This window comes from Globicephala melas, chromosome 11 (assembly GCF_963455315.2).
Source record: "Globicephala melas chromosome 11, mGloMel1.2, whole genome shotgun sequence".
Lineage (NCBI taxonomy): Eukaryota > Metazoa > Chordata > Mammalia > Artiodactyla > Delphinidae > Globicephala > Globicephala melas.
In genome coordinates this window covers 91,019,954-91,037,634 of record NC_083324.2, presented here as the reverse complement: position 1 = coordinate 91,037,634, position 17,681 = coordinate 91,019,954, and the positions used below count along the sequence as shown (strand labels likewise).

Sequence of the window (17,681 nt, the reverse complement as noted above, 5' to 3'; positions counted from 1 at the left end):
ACTGGTCTATGAGGCTGTTTTATGGAGCTGAAGAAACGGCAGGATATCTCATTTTGCATGAAAGAAGCAATGCTAGAACTGGCTTGGACACAGGAGCCAGCAAATGTTTCCAGTTTTGTTTAGGTGGCAGAAATAATTGTGATCTTTGCAAACCATTGTGAAATAGTAATATGGTTAAACCTTGTCATTGGACTAGGAACTGGCTTAACTGGTAGGAAATATCTGTTTGAATAAAATTGATATCTTGTACTAAGTGTCCTGGTCACAGAGATCATGCATTCTATGCATTATGAAAACTGAAAGCTGTGGGAAAATACTGAAACAGACATACTTGGTAAATTGAGCCTAATAGACTGTTTATATATTTCTTGGTACTAAAGTATTGATGTGAAAGAGATTTGAGGTTGGACTTTTATCTTTGTGTATTTAGAAAATCTTTTTTTCCTGTGTATGTATGTATGTATATATGTATGTATGTATGGCTGTATTGGGTCTTGGTTGTTGCGTGTGGGCTTTCTCTAGTTGCAGCGAGCGGGGGCTACTCTTTGTTGTGGTGTGCGGGCTTCTCATTGTGGTAGTTTCTTGTTGCGGAGCATGGGCTCTAGGTTCGTGGGCTTCAGCAGTTGTGGCACGCAGGCTCAGTAGTTGTGGCGCATGGTCTTAGTTGCTCTGCAGCATGTGGGATCTTCCCGGACCAGGGCTCGAACCCGTGTCCCCTGCATTGGCAGGCAGATTCTTAACCACTACACCACCAGGGAAGTCCCTAGAGAGTCTGTTCTTTATTTACTGTTGAATTATTGTTGAAGTCATGATCAATTTTTAGTTAATACACCAGTACTCCTGTTTCCTGATAATCTGTTTTGAGATGGGGATGCAAGGATGAGAGCTATTGTTTCTGCTCACCCCTTGTCTGTTGGGGGGTAGTGGTGTTGGAAGCTCTAGAGGGGGAAGGACTTAAAACCTCTACGGTAAGTTGGGTTAATGATAATTTTGTAGGCCATGCTAAGAAATTTGGAAATTCCCCCTGTAGTAGCCATTGGGGAGCTATACAGAGCTTTTGAGTAGGGGAAAGAGCCCCTTGGATTGATGGTTCTAGAAAGTAATGCATTGCAGTTATTATTTAGATCATAATCAGAGATTGGGATGGGCAGAGGAATCAGAGTTGAAGGTAGTGGGGGAGAGGAAATAGGAAAACCAGGGGAGAGTCAGGTTACCAATAAATTGCATTGGATTTAGCAATTATAATGTGTTTCATGACAGTGAGAACAGTTTTCATGCAAAGGCGAGGTGGGAGTCAGGTCCCTTGCAAGACTGTGTACACTTGCGGTTCTCAAAGTGTGTTCCCTGACCAGCAGCATCAACATCACCTGGGAGAGCTCTGTGGGTGGCAGCCACAGTGTGTGCTTTCTTAAGCTCCGGAGTTGTTGCTCACAAGCTCTCAAGTTGAGAGCCACTCCCTTGGTCATTTGTTTGTACATCAGTAAATAGAGAATTCCAGAACTGGAATCCAGGTCTCTCTTACCCCTGTTAATATGTGTTTATTCTAGTGAAGTATTTTTGAATGCCTGCTGTATACTAGACTCATCTAGTTGGGAGCACGAAGATGAAAAAGACCACGTGGCGGGTCCTCTGGAGTCACACAGGCTAGTCAGGATGCTGTCTGTGTTAACCTCATAACCTCATGTGCATGATTTGGAGATGTTTGTGTGATGCTGCTTCACTGGCTAGTTGTAAAATGTAGAGGACAGAATGCATGAGAAGCAAGTGGTATGTGGCCTGCTACACAGTGACCTGCATTCTCTGTTAGTGGGAAGCACTGTTTGGAGGGGTGACAGGCATTAAAATTATTTCTGGAGACCCATGCCTGTAATGACAGGGTGCAAACCAATCCCAGGGTGGTCCTTAACTCTGGGGACCGCTGGAGGAAAAAGTGGGAAAGGACAAATGTGATGCGTTGTCAATTTATGTTAAATTCAAGGACAAAGTTTATTTGTGTACTTACTTTACTATAACTTGAAATTTTTCATAAAATGGCCCCCCCAAGGCCTTAATGGTTTTACAATGTAGCATGACCAGCGAGTCCCCAGCGAATGTATGGACACTTACATGCTTATTTCCAGGATGGAGGTCCTTGATGAGCCAAAAAAGCCAGCAAGTCAGTCAGGTATTGACAGAGCCCCTAAAGTGACCCAGCAGTGTCCCAGGGCCTGGAGGAAGGAACAGGAGGGTAAAAATTGCCCTAAGCCTTCGCCACAGCTCATAGGCCGATAACTTTGGCTGGCCCTGGCAGGAGGCGTCACCCTATTGGTGCTGAGAGACTGGCTGGTGGGGTGCTGGCTTTTGTCTGTTCTTAACCCAGAGGATGAATTTTGTAGGGGAATTCCTTAGAAAATGATTTGAAGGCATGTTAAAGCAGTGTGCATCTTCAGGGCTTCCTTGTAGACGAGAATTTTAGACTTCATCCCCTGAATTTCATGTATATTCCCTGCCAATCTGAAAGGCCACATGTAGCAGAGCAAATTGGAACCACTTTCCTGAGAGTTGTATGGGTGGATATCTGTTCTTACCTACTTTAGACTCTGGCTTTCTTGTGCAAGGTAGTCTCATATTCCAGAAATTTCCTGTTCCTGAGTAGAACATAAAGGTACATGTTTTGAAGAGTCTCAGGGACGTAATGAAATGCACGAGCAAGGAATACAGTCTATTGGAACCCTGTCCAATTAATTATAAGCGTTGCTCTACTACAATGATGATGGAAACATTCTTTAGCTGACCTGTCCATTTTGGGACACACATGGCTGTTGAGTTCTTGAAATGTGTACACTACAACTTAAGGAACTTAATTTTTTGTGGCTGGAGACTACTGTATTGGATAGTTCAGCTTAGAATATGCCATTTGGGGGATTTGGGGGGTATTCTTATTAACATGAAAAGGCTGTAGTGATTAAAAGATCCAAATCAGTCAGAATTCTTTTGGGAACCTACTTGTTAATAATTTATTCCCAAATGAGGCCATTTTGGAGTCGCACATTGGCATTGCTGATACTGGATTGTCCCTCATTCTGATTTCTTTTTCTAAGATATCGGTCAAGTATTGTAATTTGACTTAATTTCGCCCTCATTCTGAAGGTAGATTGCCAGTCTGTTTGCTGCTGGATTCTTGGAGATAATGCTGCTCTAGATCTTGAGTCCTTTTTGATTATGTTGAAACAACAAACTGTCAGACCAAGAATTGCAGGGGGTTGAGTGCTGTGTTGCATGGCCCTCACTGCTGGTCCCTGACTGCACTGTTTAACAGTGAACGTGCGCCGGCGCAGCCCGTGCTGCTGCTGCCTTGACAACGGCGGTGTTGGACACGCTCAGAGGCAAAAGGGCTGACTTGGCAGCTGCCCAGCAGATTTTTATAAAGGCTCAGTTGGTGGCCGGAGATTCAGGCTGTCAGAGTTGTGTTATGCAATAAACCGTTTTCAGCAGAAGTTCTTAATCCAATTTCAGCTGTAGCTTTTTTTTTTTTTTTTTAAATAGGCGGTAATCAAAGATAAGTACACATTATTTAATGGGAGTTTGGAAGAAGTAAAACTCTCCTTGCATAAGCATTTTCAGACCGTTTGCTTTATCCTGGGAAGCATGTCTGTCGGAGGAAATTTGCTGCTTGAAGTGCTTTTAATGTAAAACCAAGGCAAAGGAACATCATTCACAAGTTCAGTAAGTCAGTGGCTTCCTGGCCACTTATCTAATTTCTAGGTGTGACTATTCCCCGATTTCTCTTTGATGTTTGAGTATTGACAGGTGAACCATTTTATGGAATTTTAAAAAATGGATTAGCATCAAGTCGATTTGAGAAACTGAGTTGATTTCCAATGGAGAAAATATTTTGTTAAAAGGGGAAGAGACAGTAGTTTTAGACTAAGTTGTGCCTCTCTCTCACTTTATCCTTCAGTGTTCTCCCTCTCTCTCTAGCTCTGTAAATCCTCGTTTGTATGGAGTCTGTGCCAAGAATCAACACCCCCAACAAATTACTACTATTATTTCCGATGCCTTTGTTGTTCTCTCAAACTGTTGATGGAAGAGGCTGATATTTCAGACAGCAACCAATTGCCTTAAGTAGGATTATTTAATAGCAGGTATATGCAAAACTTGTGCTCTAGAAAATAAAAGGCATGCATGTAGAGTTTTCCAGACGGTTTTCCCTGGAAGGAGGAAAGGGCTATGAATTCGTTCTCCCCACCTCCCTCCTGGAGCAAGTCTTTTAAATTTGCTTTTCTTGCTGGTCATCTCTTTGCAGCCATCAATTCCCCGCCCCATACCCCGCCTTGCCATTTGGCATTTTCTGTTAATCCAACCCAGGGTGGAATTGAGCACTGGAATTGGACATCACACTTTATTTTTTTAAGAAAAGGAAGTGGAAAGTCACAAATCCCTCCATTTCCAGAGCCTTGACAGAAGTGAGATATATGCATATTGTGGTATTAGTAACTCATCCAGTAGCTTCTGTAATCTAAACACATAATTGTTTGTCTTAGCACTTGTATAAGTTTTTTTAAAAATAAATTTTATTTATTTATTTATTTATGGCTGCATTGGGTCTTCGTTGCTGTGCGCAGGCTTTCTCTAGTTGCGGCGAGCGGGGGCCACCCCTCGCTGCAGTGCGCGGGCCTCTCCCGTTGCGGAGCACGGGCTCTAGGCGTGCGGGCTTCAGCAGTTGTAGCACACGGGCTTAGCAGCTGTGGCTCGTGGGCTCCAGAGCTCAGGCACAGTAGTTGTGATGTGTGGGCCTAGTTGCTCCGCGGCACGTGGGATCTTCCTGGACCAGGGTTCGTACCTGTGTCCTGTCGAATTGGCAGGCGGATTCCCAACCACTGCGCCACCAGGGAAGCCCTGTATAAGTTTTAATAAGGGGTTTCATGTTAGGAGAAGGTCTTCCTGCCTGTGAACCTGAATGTTCTCTTCTCTCCCAACCTGCACAGCCCCATCTGCTTGGTTTACTTACCGGAGGCTGTGAAGAGCATGTGACGTGCTGTGCTCCCTCCCTGTGGAAGCAGGAGTGTTTTCTGTGGAACGTGGTGGCTTCTGCGTCTGTCCCGTGTGTCGTTACCAGTCCCACCCCCAACCCCCCGCAGGTTGAAATTTAAAACATTGGTGGGAGGTTCTGGATTTCAACTTAAAAACGCAGGTGTGTGTCACACTTTTATCCCACTATGTCGTGGATGTTGGCTTTATTTTATGTGGTGATGTTGTTAAAAATGATCTGTGTGGTAGTGAAGACCTTTTTTTTAAAATAGTGGATTCAAATCTGCTGGAAGCGGCCTAGTCCCTGGTTGACCTACATCCCAGTTTTCTATCAGTTGTCCCAGCATCATCATTAGCAGTGCCCTTGGCTGCGATGATAAGTTACCGGTCACTCTACCTGTGATGGATGAGACTCTTATGCAGTTTGCTCGCAAGTAGTGGGAAAGTCACTACCTTCCGTGGGCAGGGGGGACCCATTTCATTTTTAAAACCGTTGTAATTGTTAGAAAATATTTTTTTAAATTTGATCAGAAATGGGCTTCCCTAGAACCTGTGCTTTTTCATCATTGTTTTCCCTCTCTTGAGTCAAGATGGCCTGAATTTGAAACCATAAAAAAAATGGAGACATAGAGAAATTGCATAAGGATGCTTTGAGAGATGCCCATAGAATTGATATTCTTTCAGTTCTAGAAGCCGGTTGTAAAGGCCAGTGAGAGGAACTCCCTCCCTCCTTCCTTTCCTCTCCCTTCTCCTCTTAGTAGTTTCCAGCTCTAGCTGATGCATGAGTTGTTTGTTTTTCATATAACATTTATATTCGCCCCTTGAAATTAGTAATTTTAATGGTGCTTTCATTTAGCAGCCAATGTGAGTTGCCCTTTTGATGTTTTCTCTTTAATAACAAATTTCTGAGTTTAGAATTTCGCTTCCTGATCTGGCACCTGCCCCGTAGTGGACCGGCGGACTCATAGCGGGTTCCTGAGGTGCTCCTGCTTCTCTCCAGCCACGGCGCCTTTGGGCAAGACCCTGAAACTCATCTCTGAATGATAACCACGAGTTTCGTGATTCCGTCCTTTCCCATCCCTTTTAAACTAAAGGGAGAAAGCATGGTGTGGCCCTTGTCCGAAGGGGAGGCCGAGCAGAGAATCACGAGCGTTAACTGTGCAAGCAAGTGCTGAGCCCAACGTCTGGTATACAGCGAGCACCCAGGAGACGTTTGCCATTGTCATACAGTTGGCACTCCACAACCGTGGGTTCTGCATTCCTGGATTCAACCAATGGCAGATTGGAAACATTCAGGAAAAATCTTCCAGAAAGATACAAAAAGCAAAACTTGACTTTGCTCCACCAGCAAATATGTAAATACTTGACCCACCAGTAAAAATGTAAATAGCATTTACATTGTGTTAGGTATTACAAGTAATCTAGAGCTGATTTAAAGTGTACAGTAGGAAGGATGTGGATGTAGGTAGGTTATATGCAGACCTACCTTTATATAATAACCTATATAATGGTTATTGTATAAAATAACCATTTTATATAACAGACTTGAGCCTCCTGGGACTTTGGTATCTGTGCGGGGTCCTGGAGCCAATCCCCCATGGATAACAAGGGATGACTGCAATCATTATCGCTTTTTATATACTTCCCTTATGACTGCAGGGGTATTGTCCTCTGCCTGGCACCTGTTTTGTAAGCTTGACTGACCTGGACGTCCCTGTTTCCTTGCACTAAAGCATCTGGGCGCTCAGAAGAGGATTGGAAGCCCAGCTTGGTGAAAAGCTGGCCATCACTGGAGAGCAGAAGCCCGGGAAGGCTTGGCCCAGGCCTGTGGCTGAATGGAGGGCATGGCTTTACTGTATCACTGACCTGATCAGTTTTGACGCAGTCAATTAGAAGAACTCTTGGTGTAGTTAGAGCATGTTAAATCAATAACCCAGTGTTTTGAAGTGTGGGCCATGGAGGGGCAGTTTGAATGGTCAGCAAATTTATTTATATTAAGATCCTTTTTGGGCTTTATTTAAACTAACGTTGATTTGAATTTATGCCGTCAGTGGAGGTTGGGCTGGGCACTCAAGCACATTGAAAACAGTCATGCATGCCACGCCCATGTCCACAAACCCAGCCCTTCTCCATGACGGTGTGTGTGGGGAAGACACAGCAACCTGCACCCAGCAAATCCCGTACCTTCTTTTCTGTCCTGTCCAGTAAACCTGGGTAAGGAGGACAACTTGGTTTATGGTCTCATTCACACATGACCCTCTGTGGCCTGTTGTGTTGGTTTTTGTTTTTGTTTTTTACCTTAGAGGTCAGGAGAGCATCACAGAAAAACAATTCTACAACTGGGAGCTGTGATTTTTGTTGGATTGGAGCCTTCCTTTGGGTTTTGTTGCTTTGTAGTGGGGGGGCCAAAAAAGGATCCCCCCCGCCCCCCAATAAAATCACCTTGGAGGGTACAGTTAACTGCAAGCTTAATGAGGTCCTGCTGTGTAATGTGGCTACTAAAATGTATCCCAGCTTCTGGATTGTGCACGGAAATAGAAATGATCTTATTGCATGTGTTGGTCCTGTTGTTCTAGAGTATTATTCACATGTTGGAATGTGTGTTTAATTCTGGATGTCACCTTTTTAAAGGGAAGTCATTCCAAATTGGGTAATCAGAAAATGAGGGTTTGAGACATCATGTCACATAAGAATGATTCAAGGAACTATCCACTACTTGTCTTAGCTTTTTTGTTGATTTCGCTTTTTGCTATTTGGTCGCTTGTTTTAGTTCAGTGAACAGACGTCAAAGGGAAGAGTTCTCAGAATATGTTAATATAGACTTCTGTATTCTGACAGTAAAAATGGCAACAATTAGATGGATGTTAGAAGTATTCATCTTGGAATTTCACCTCATCTTTCTTTACCTTTGCCTGTATCGTGATGGAGGTTAGAAAGTGACGTGAAATGGGCAGGATGGGGAACTAGTGTGTACAGCAGAGCTTCTGAAACTTTAATGTGCATGGGAATCACCAGAGGATCTTAAAATGAGCCTGCATTTCTAACACGATGCCAAGCGGTTAAGGCACTGGTGGTCTTTGGAGCACACTTGGAGTTGCAACGGTATGGAAGGATGTACAAGGCTGTTATATCTCTAACCTGGACTGTGGGCTTTGGAGAATTGTTAGATGGTGCTGTTTACTGCAAGGTGTGTAGTGTCTTCATGTGCTTACCTTCTGTGCCCCTTTTTCTTACATGTCTGTTATAAAACTTGGGGCAGCATGAGGTTATGCTGTTATTTTTCCTTTTAATGAAAAGATTATGTATGACCATAAACATTCTAGTTTAATTCCTGACCTGTTGCCATTTTCAAAGTTATTTCAAAGAATGGTAGACATTTTACAAATGCAAAGAAAACCCTGTCACTTTTACTTTTAAAGGTCTTATTACTCAGTCTTCCATTTGCCAAAGAAAGTGATTTTTCGCAGTCAATAGCCAAGTGAATCTAGATCTATGTGAAGATTTTTTTCCCCCCCGCTACAGCCAGCAGACCCAATTATTTTTGTTTATTTCAGTGTTTGCAAAGCATCTTTTGGTCTTGGGGAGAAACAAGTAAGAGATGGGGGGAATGAGGAAAGGTGGTGTGTCATCGGGAGCCTGATTGTTCTTCTCAAGTTTTAGATGGTCTGTTAACCTAGAGGTCTTATGGAAACTCCAAATGACAAGAGCTGTTTTTAAATCAATAATGCAGTTCACAAGAATAGACACACACTCTGGGCAGCTGAATTTGCATCAGAATGAGGCTGCTAGACTCCATATCAGTGGCTATGCCTCCTCCTGTGTCTGCCTTTATTAAGCTGACCAGTAAAGTAGAATGGACTGAATGCTTGGCTACTTTGTTTCTCGGAAGAAGAACAGGGAGAACTCAGAAGGGGTATTTTGTGAATGAACTGGTTGGTGTTTAGCTGAGGGTAAGGGACTGCAACAGGGGCCGCGGATTTGGGCCCTGTAAGGCCATGTGGACTTGGAGATGGGCGCTGTTTTTTGCAGGGAGCTCTAGGTGGTGGCAGAAGGGGTGGTGTGGCCCCTGTGTTAGGACACTGACACGCTTACTGCTGAGAATGTGAGGTGTTGCCTGGCCCTGTTGGATTAGTCACCGTGGGGAGTGTTTTTGGGGAGGAGCTGTGGTTTCAGTCAGGAATTAGAGTGATTTCAGGCACTTCACTTAACCCATTCTGGAAGTTGGGCACTGGCAGGCCAAGTGTGGGTAATGGTACATGGGAGGTGTGAGGCTGAGTGTACAGTTTTCACAAATCCTGAGCTCTCACTCTGTCAGGCATGTTTCAGGTGCTGAGCAGGAGAAACGATTTCCTGACTCCATGGAGACATTACTTCTCAATAAGACAGCTGCTGAAAAGGGGGCAATATAACAGAGGGCTGGACTTAAAGGTCATAGAAGCTCTTGGGCTGGGGGGTGGCCGGGGAAGAGGGGGGTTCACCTGAGTTGCTTGACTTCTGGTGAGGGAGTTAGTTACGTCTGGGTTGTTTTCTAGAGCGCTCAGTACTTGGTCCTTCAGAACTATGATAAGGGTGGGTAAGCGTTAGGCCTCTGAAATACCTTCTTTCCGGCTTTCCAGGACTCGCAGCTTAGGTTGCACAGCCCTGTGCTGCCTCGTGGTTGGGTGCAGGCCCACCTTGCTAGCCTCCCAGTAGGGAGGGGTGTAAGCGGAATGTAGCGATTCATCGTGACTCTGCAGCTGTGAATGGCAGTTGGATTTCTAATCTCTGAATTCTTACCTGCTGAGCTTTTGGAAACAGAGCAGAGCCGACTTCTTACCTGCTAGGTTTGCACCTTGCATCAACACTGAGGGAAGTCTTGACCAGCATTCTAGATTATAAAGGAACTCGTGTGTGTGTGTGTGTGTGTGTGTGTGTGTGTGTTGTTTTGTTTGATTTTTAATGTCTAGAACTGGAAACCCCATACTCTGTGTCCTGGATTTGCTTCTCCTGTATTTAAAGTACTTTATAGGGGTCATGGGGCTGCTGGTGTCAACTAAGTGAACCTTAAATGCATCTTCCTTTGCAGGAGTTTTCCTCTCACATGGTTTATGTTTTAATTAGATATTAGTTGTTGGGGTATAATTCTCCCATATGGAGGCCTGGAGCCAAAATGAAGGCACCAGTCTGAACAGGAAGCAGTAAATCGTCACAGGAATTTTACATTGAAAGCTATTTTGGGGCTTTACAATTTATAAACTCTGTGTATGTAGGAAATAATCATTTATAATCACAGCCTGGCTTGTTGTGGAGACCTGAATGCTGAGGGTAGGAACCTGGGGGTGGTGAAGAGAATTCTGCCCGACAGACTTCCCTGGATCCTGAAAGGTGGAATTCAGCCCAGCGAGCATGAACTCTTCCCGAGTTTAAGATTATCATTCAGTTGAAACCAAAATGCTAGAGGCATTTTCACACTGAGGGGCGTTGCTTGTTGCCAAGAGTGATTCATTGTGCTTTCCACGTGTTGTGTAGCTGAATCATTTGCCTCTTATGCAGGTTGGTTCCTTGGGCTCCTCAGGTGGGGTCTGGTCAGAGCGCTTCGTTTTCCTGGTTTTCAGCCATGCAATTGGCAGGTCTCTGGTGACTCGGACCCAGTGGTGGTTAAGAAGTAACCTGTGTTCCTCCCGCAGGGTGGAGGCCAAGTCTGCCTTCAGCCTTCATGTGTGGACTCGACCACCACCCTGGTCTGTAGATGCCTTGTCTGTCTTAGGAGAGCGACTGGGGACACAGGATGTGCCTTCTGTCTCTGGAGGTGACGGAAGCCTCGGCTTGGCAGGTCTGCAGAAGTGAAGGACATCCGGGCTAGGTGGAAATCCTAGCTCTTTTCTCCCAGGCCTTCTCTTCCCCTTGTTATGGAAATGGAGAATCACTGTCATTCTAAGAAATTCTGGAAGCTTAACAGGAGCACCGCCTCAGTTACTTAGGGTTTTAGAGTCTGTGTGGTTGGATTTCTAAGATGTAGTGTGTGTTTATGCAGCGTTTAGGAATTTGTGAGCTGGAGAAGACCTTGGATAATCTATTTCCCTTATCTCGGCCCCTGGAGGGTTTAGTTGGCCGGGTAAGTGGCAGGGAGTAAAAAAACCCAGTTCTGTTGGATGTTGAGTGTAATAGCACCAGCCTGACTCTAGGGTATTTGGCCTCCTGTTTGAACAAAAGGAACCTGAGTATCCCAAATCCTGCTTTACTGGGGTATTAATGTTTTCCTTATTCTCTTAAGGCCCCAAATAACTGAGAAGCCCATAATCCTTCCATCTCTAAATTGAACTCATAAAATGCTTAAGTCTTGAAGTAGGTGTGTGACTGTAAGAACTTGTTAGATTAGCAAACAGTAGGCAGATATCCACAGAAGAGAACCTGTGAGTATCCCAAGCTGTGTGAAGCAACTCTTTAAACCTTAAAATAAAAAACTCTCTTGCCGGTTCCCTAAAACAGTGAACTCATTTGGGGCACCGGTATCGACCATCTCCGTCTTCCCAGACTTGGCTGTTGTCCTGCCTCAGTCCCTGCTGGTCTGCAGTCTGTCGTTCTGTGTTTACTACTGGAATTGCTGGAGTGCCCTCTGGTTCTTTGGTGTGCCCCCCGCCTCACCTTTATTTTGACATAAGGGAGCCACACTTTTAAATGAGAATCTTCAAGACCTATTGTATGTATTCTTTTTCAAAAATCATCCCCCCATTCCCTTGCCACCCCGTTCTCTAGTCCACAAAGATCCATTGCCCTTTTCTGCAGTGGTCCCTCTCCCTCTCTCGTTTTTGTGATTCATCACCTTAAAAGGCCAGTACAGATCCAGTTTCATTTCTTCTGACGGAACTGTAAATTCCTTGAAAGTAGCACCAAACCACAACACCAACAGTAAGTAAACTTTCCAAAGGGGTGTAGCTCGTGTCTGTAAGGTGCCTACATTCTGGCATTATTCGCTTTAAAGAACTCCAGTACAGTGATGCATTACACCTCCTGTTGTGACTGCAATAACTCCTTTTTTTTCTAAACTTTGCCAGGAATATAAAACTTCTCTATTACCAGTGAATGATGGGATTTGGTGCGGGGCATGTAAAGGAAGTGCGATGCTTGTGTCTCTCCTCCAGTCCCTTTACAGCCTGAGGGGTAGCTCTTTGCTTGTGGTCTCTCCAGGAAGGGCCAGTGCCCTCCCTCCACTATAGGAGGTAGTTCTGAGCTCCAGAACTTGGTCTTAGTCACTTAATACTTGTTTGGGATTTGTTGGTTTTTTTTTTTTTAAAGTTTATTCTGACTCTTAATTAACATTTGCTTGCTTTCCGTTAAGTAATCCCCTCTCCCCATTCTTCCTTGTTTCTCCAGGATGACAGTGATGGGATTCCGTGGTCAGAAGAAAGGGTGGTACGTAAAGTCCTTTATTTGTCTCTGAAGGAGTTCAAGAATGCCCAGAAGAGGCAGCATGGTGAAGGCATTGCTGGGAGCCTGAAAGCAGTGAATGGTGAGTGGCCTGTTTTGTTGTTTTGGATGATGTCTCTGGGCCTGGCCTTGTTTCCGAAATGGATGTGCTTTGGGCGGCTCGTGCTTAGCAGGCTGGGCCCCTAACGGCAGTTATTCTGGACATCCCGCTGGGTTTATAGATTTGTTTTGATGCTCCTTTGTATGTTGCATAATATAATTGGCAAGGTGCCTTAGTCTGCGCCCTATAGACAAGACCAGGGCTGCGATCTGGTTTCTGCCCGTTCTTGGATTGAGTGTGGAGCCTGACTTACAGGTTTTTCTGTGAATATCTGTCTTTCTACCCGAGTATGAGGGCAGAAGAAGCCTTTGATGATCTCGCTGAAATGGGGAAACTTCGGTGCTTACGCCCTGTTTATATAGGAAGTAGCCTGAACCGGTGGGCCTGCTGCCCTTCTCGCTCTCTCTCTGGCTCAACAGCCTCCTCAGGCCCTGCTTCCTTCCTTGTTGATCAAGCTGGCAGGTGGCCGCACAGCCACAGGTGGGCAGTGGAGGCAGAGTTCCCGTGCGTCCGAAGCGTCCCTCATCCTGGATGGGTATCAAGTGGGTCCTTGAAGCCTGGAGAGAAACATGCTCCCGTCTGAGTTTATTCTGGTGTCTGTTTTTAACAGGGTTAGTGTGACTCGGATGAAATCATCCAGTGAACACCATTTCAGAACTAGCATTTGGTTACTATTTATATTTTATTTCGGGGGTTGTGGCTGCGGCTGTATTCCACAGCCTCTCTTGTTCTCATTAATCTCCTAGAATCTTAGATAAATGTGAATGAATTGACCGTGTTCTGGTTTGTACTTGTTTGGAGTGAGGAGATAAGGAAGAGGAGATCCTATTATTCTTTTTTTAATTTTTTTTACTGTACGCGGGCCTCTCACTGTTGTGGCCTCTGCCGTTGCGGAGCACAGGCTCTGGACGCACAGGCTCAGCGGCCATGGCTCACGGGCCTAGCCGCTCCGCGGCATGTGGGATCTTCCCGGACCGGGGCACGAACCCGCGTCCCCTGCATCGGCAGGCGGACTCCCAACCACTGCGCCACCAGGGAAGCCCCTATTATTCTTTTTGAGGTCTGGCTGTGATCCTCCGGTAAGAGTCATCACACATGGGGAACCTGACATCTTGCCAGGGGGCAGAGCGACAGGCTGACTTAGGGCGTCCAGTTTTTTTCCATCCTGCTTAGTTGTAAGGTGAGTTGTCTGGGAGCCTCTTGTTGGAACCAGTGCTTCCAGACAGGACCTTCTGGCGCTCCCTTTCCACAAGGCCGTGGTGGGGTGTTCTGACGTGGCCTTCCTGAACACCACCGGGGTCTGCCCTGCCATTCACCCAGGTTCTGTCACCCTCTTCTAGCACTGTGTGACTTGAAACAAGAACTGCCTGAAGTCTGAGCCAATGTGTATGGGAAAGGCCCGTTTTGAATCTTTCACACGTGCAGAAGCAAAATAATTTGAGGAATCTGTTGCCACAGTTAGTTACACAGCTTGGACCCCTATCTGTTCATGGGTCTCCTACCAGTTAGGGACCCCGCCATTTCTTGGCTGCCTGTAATGGAGTAAATGCTAAGCCATGTGTCTTTTTAGAGAGCATTTGACGTGATCAGTCTTGTTGACGTTGCTTCACATTGAACATACTGTTCTGCTCTTAAGTTTTTGAGGGGAGGGTGACGGGGGGAGAGTATCACTGGATCCTGGGGTTATAGTAGAGCAGTGGCTGCTGCTACGGGGTTAGATTTTACTGCTGTGACAAGGCATGCTCTCATTCTGTTGTTCTGGAGTGGTGATGCCTTCGTGCTTTAGGAATCTTTTAACAACTAAAAAACCCACCCAACTGGGAAAAATCCGCTTTTAGGACAAGAAGGTAGCCAGGTGTCCAGGATTGAATAATGGTGGAATTTGGGTAGAAGAACAAAAACTAAGATAAAGCATTCAAGAAGCAACTAGTGCTGCCAGCTAGTTGGCCAAATGTAGCTCCTGTTTTCATTGGCATACTCGGGGCTTGACGATCCCGAGGAAGGAATTCTAAGAAAAGTTGGCACGTACATGTCTATTGGGATCATTGAAGACTTTAAATCATTCTTTTACCACCTCCATAAAAAAGGTGGTCTTTGTTGTTTGTCGTGGTAGTTTGCCTTTCACCCTGATGCAGACTGACTTGCCTTTCCCTCCCTCCCTCCCTCCCTCCCTCCTCCCCCCTCTTTTGGTTGTGAAGTTGGTGTCTGCATGCCCTTTTCTGGTTCATGTTGGTGTTTGTGCAGGCTGTATTCCAAGGCCACCTTTTTGTTATTCCGCATGTTGGATTTCGATAGCAGTTCTAAGTAAATACATCTCCTCGTTTTAGAACTTGTGTGTGTTTTAAGCATAATTTTCTTAAAGGCAGCTAGCATGTTAAACAATGTGTGCTTTCTTATTCGGGGGCTACTGGAAAGCATGGAAACCAGACGCGTTACCATGGGAATAAGTCCCTCTCTGTAGGTCCCCGAATCTCAAGGGTGCTGTCCTAGGGGGGTGTGATCCAGAGAAAGCTGAAGTAGCCGGCAGCCTCCAAGGCTCTTGGTGGGGATGGGTAGTGAGAACTGCAAGCAGCCTTCTCTCTGAAGGTGTGTACATATGTGTACATATGTGTGTACATATGTGCGCGTCTACATTTATCACTCAAGTTTGAGTGGATGCGTTATAACAGATCATCATTCGTATGCTGTGCAGTAGAGTGACCTTGTCTGGCGCTGTACATCACAGCACACTGTTTGGGGTTCTTCATCGTGGGGCAAGTGAAGATAGGTTAGTGGTGGGGCAAGAGTGGTTTTAACAGTCATGCCTTTCCTTTCCATTTCTCTTTTCATTTTTTTTGGTCCCCTACCCCCTCGAGGTTCCCTTTCAAAAGTTGAAATAATTCCATTGTTTTAGTTTTAATTGTGACAGAAAGTTATCTGACAGTAGAATTTGAAACTGTCCAGTACAGAGCCCTTGCTGGGAGGTGTGGTATGAAACTGGACGGGACAGACGTGAGAGTAGGTGCCTGCACCCCGGCTAGGGCGGTGTTGGTGGGGCTTCTGCCCCCTGTGCTCCCTTTCTCATGCTTCATGGCTTGAGGATCGTGGGTAGGGAGGTACCTCTGAGACCTGTGGGGTTTCTGTCTGTGAGGGCAAGATGACATTCTTGTTGGTGGGCTCTGTGAGTGTGTTCTCTGTGGTAGTAACTTCCTAATTGCACATGGTTATTTATGCTGCAGTAGCAGAATTGGAATTACGGCTCAAGTAACTTTGAATCCAGTACTTATTTTAGAATCCAGAATGGAGGAAAATGGCATTCTATCTTTGCAACAGTAGTATTGAAAACAAGGTGTTTTGTTTCCCCCCCTATATTTCAAAGCAAAGATGTTTCTTGGTTATTGGTCTTGCCAGAGTTTCCTGGGAAAATTCAATTTTAAAATAATATCTTGAGTTCACAGTAGAATGGGCTTGACATAATTTTTATCTAATTGGGAAATGAATTGACATCACTTCTGCGAAATCACAGGCATGCTAGGATGATGAACAAGCAGCCCCCTGCCCTGGCCTCCTGTGTGAGGAGGGTCGGGGTCTGGCGTCTGCTAACAGGGTGCCAACAACAGCAGCTTCTCTGAGTGCCTGGGCTCAGCCACGCCCCTTGTGCAGGTCTGGTAGAGACGTAATAAGCCAAGCAGACATAAGATAGTAGAGAGACCTCATACTTTATGTCATAAAATCCATGTTTGCCATCAGTCTTGGTTTGTGGTTCCGAAGTGACGAGGGAAGAATTTTTTTTTGTCCTACTGGAGGTAACGAATCTTGAGTCTGGGACATCCCAGTGGGTTGTCTGTAGGAATTGAAGCCGTTGTTACACAGCTTGTTGGCTGTAGCCAGGCTTCAGGGAAGGCGATGCTAAGGTTTCTGCTGGATGTGAGCCTTCTGTCTACTCTCTGCTGTAGATGGTGCCACTTTTCCTGGCAGTAATAAATTGACAAAAGCTTCAGAAAGGCTGGCAGAGGCAGAGGCCTCGGCCACTCTGAGGGCCCTTGGCCTGCTGGGGCTGAAATTAGGGACATTTAAATAATAACATGCTACACAAATAATGAGTACACATAATTACACAGTAAGAGAGGGGAGCTATTAGCTGTATTTGAATTTCATTTGCTTCCTATAAATTTCATCTGAGATCCAGCAAACCCTGTGGCCAGCTAAAGCATCTTGACTAGATTTAAGGGAAGCTGGACTCTTTTTTCTTAGAATTTTACAGTAGTTGTGATAGCTGGAACCTATACTGAGCTCTTGCTTTTTGCCAGTTATTGTTCTAGCACTTCACCTGTATTTTGCTCATTTAACTTTCAGAACCAACCATTTTCTAGAAATATAGGAAACTGCACTAGGGCGGATTAGCAATTTGCTTACACTACTAGTATGGGGCAGACCCAGGATTTAAACCCCAGCTTTCTCCTTTGCTTATAATAGCCACCACTTAAATAAATAGAAGTAGTTTTGGAACCCCCTATAAAGATAGGATTTCAAAAATACAAAATTGTAGGAATACTTTTTTTTTCAAATAGCAATTTCTTTTGAAGGAGATTTGTGAAATCTTTCGTTGGCAAAGAGACCTCAGAAGTGAGGGGCAGTACAAGTATTTATTCATGTGACCATGGTTCTGGGCTTCATTAGCACTTGTCATTGAATTGATAGAGGAAATCGAAAAACTGCATTCCTCCTGATTGGTCATCCTCCTTCCACACAGATACATTCATTATTTCTTTCTGTTTCTTCACCTGGGGATATAGATTTGTGTTTTTAATATTGTTGTGGAACCAGCCAGCTGGCAGAGGGCTGCCACTCACCTCCATGAGGTGGTGAGAGAGGGCAGTGGCCTTGCTGGCAACAACTGTCCATTTGTAGCCAAGGATCAAAGCTAGAAGTATAAATATAGGACCCCCTGTGCAAACCGCACCCCCCCCCATCCCATTGCTTTTTTAAGAGGGTAGAATTTTGTTGGACTCTTCAAAATCTCTCTGAGATTACTGATATCTGTGGAATGAAACACGGGCCCAGCTTCTGCAAATTCACTGTTTATAGGATGAGATTAAAGTGTGACTTCCGAGTCAAAATCAAAGTCTGGGCACCTTGTCTGATGAATGGAAGTGTATTTTTGGCCATATTTGAAATGAATGCT

The 17,681-nt window shown here is 45.1% G+C and overlaps 1 protein-coding gene across 8 annotated transcripts in view; it reads left to right on the top strand.

Annotated features, from left to right (window-relative positions):
- The window catches only part of JARID2 (jumonji and AT-rich interaction domain containing 2), a 243,617-nt gene that overhangs the window by 103,241 nt on the left and 122,695 nt on the right, over nt 1–17,681 (top strand). For all 8 annotated transcript variants that reach the window (XR_009566002.1, XM_060308687.1, XM_060308682.1 and 5 more), the window contains one exon: nt 12,364–12,499. Coding sequence is in view for 5 of the 8 variants with exons in the window: in XM_060308687.1 (XP_060164670.1) it covers nt 12,364–12,499 (136 nt within the window). In the remaining 3 variants the exon portion in view is untranslated. Of the gene's footprint in view, nt 1–12,363; nt 12,500–17,681 lie in introns of those variants that run through there.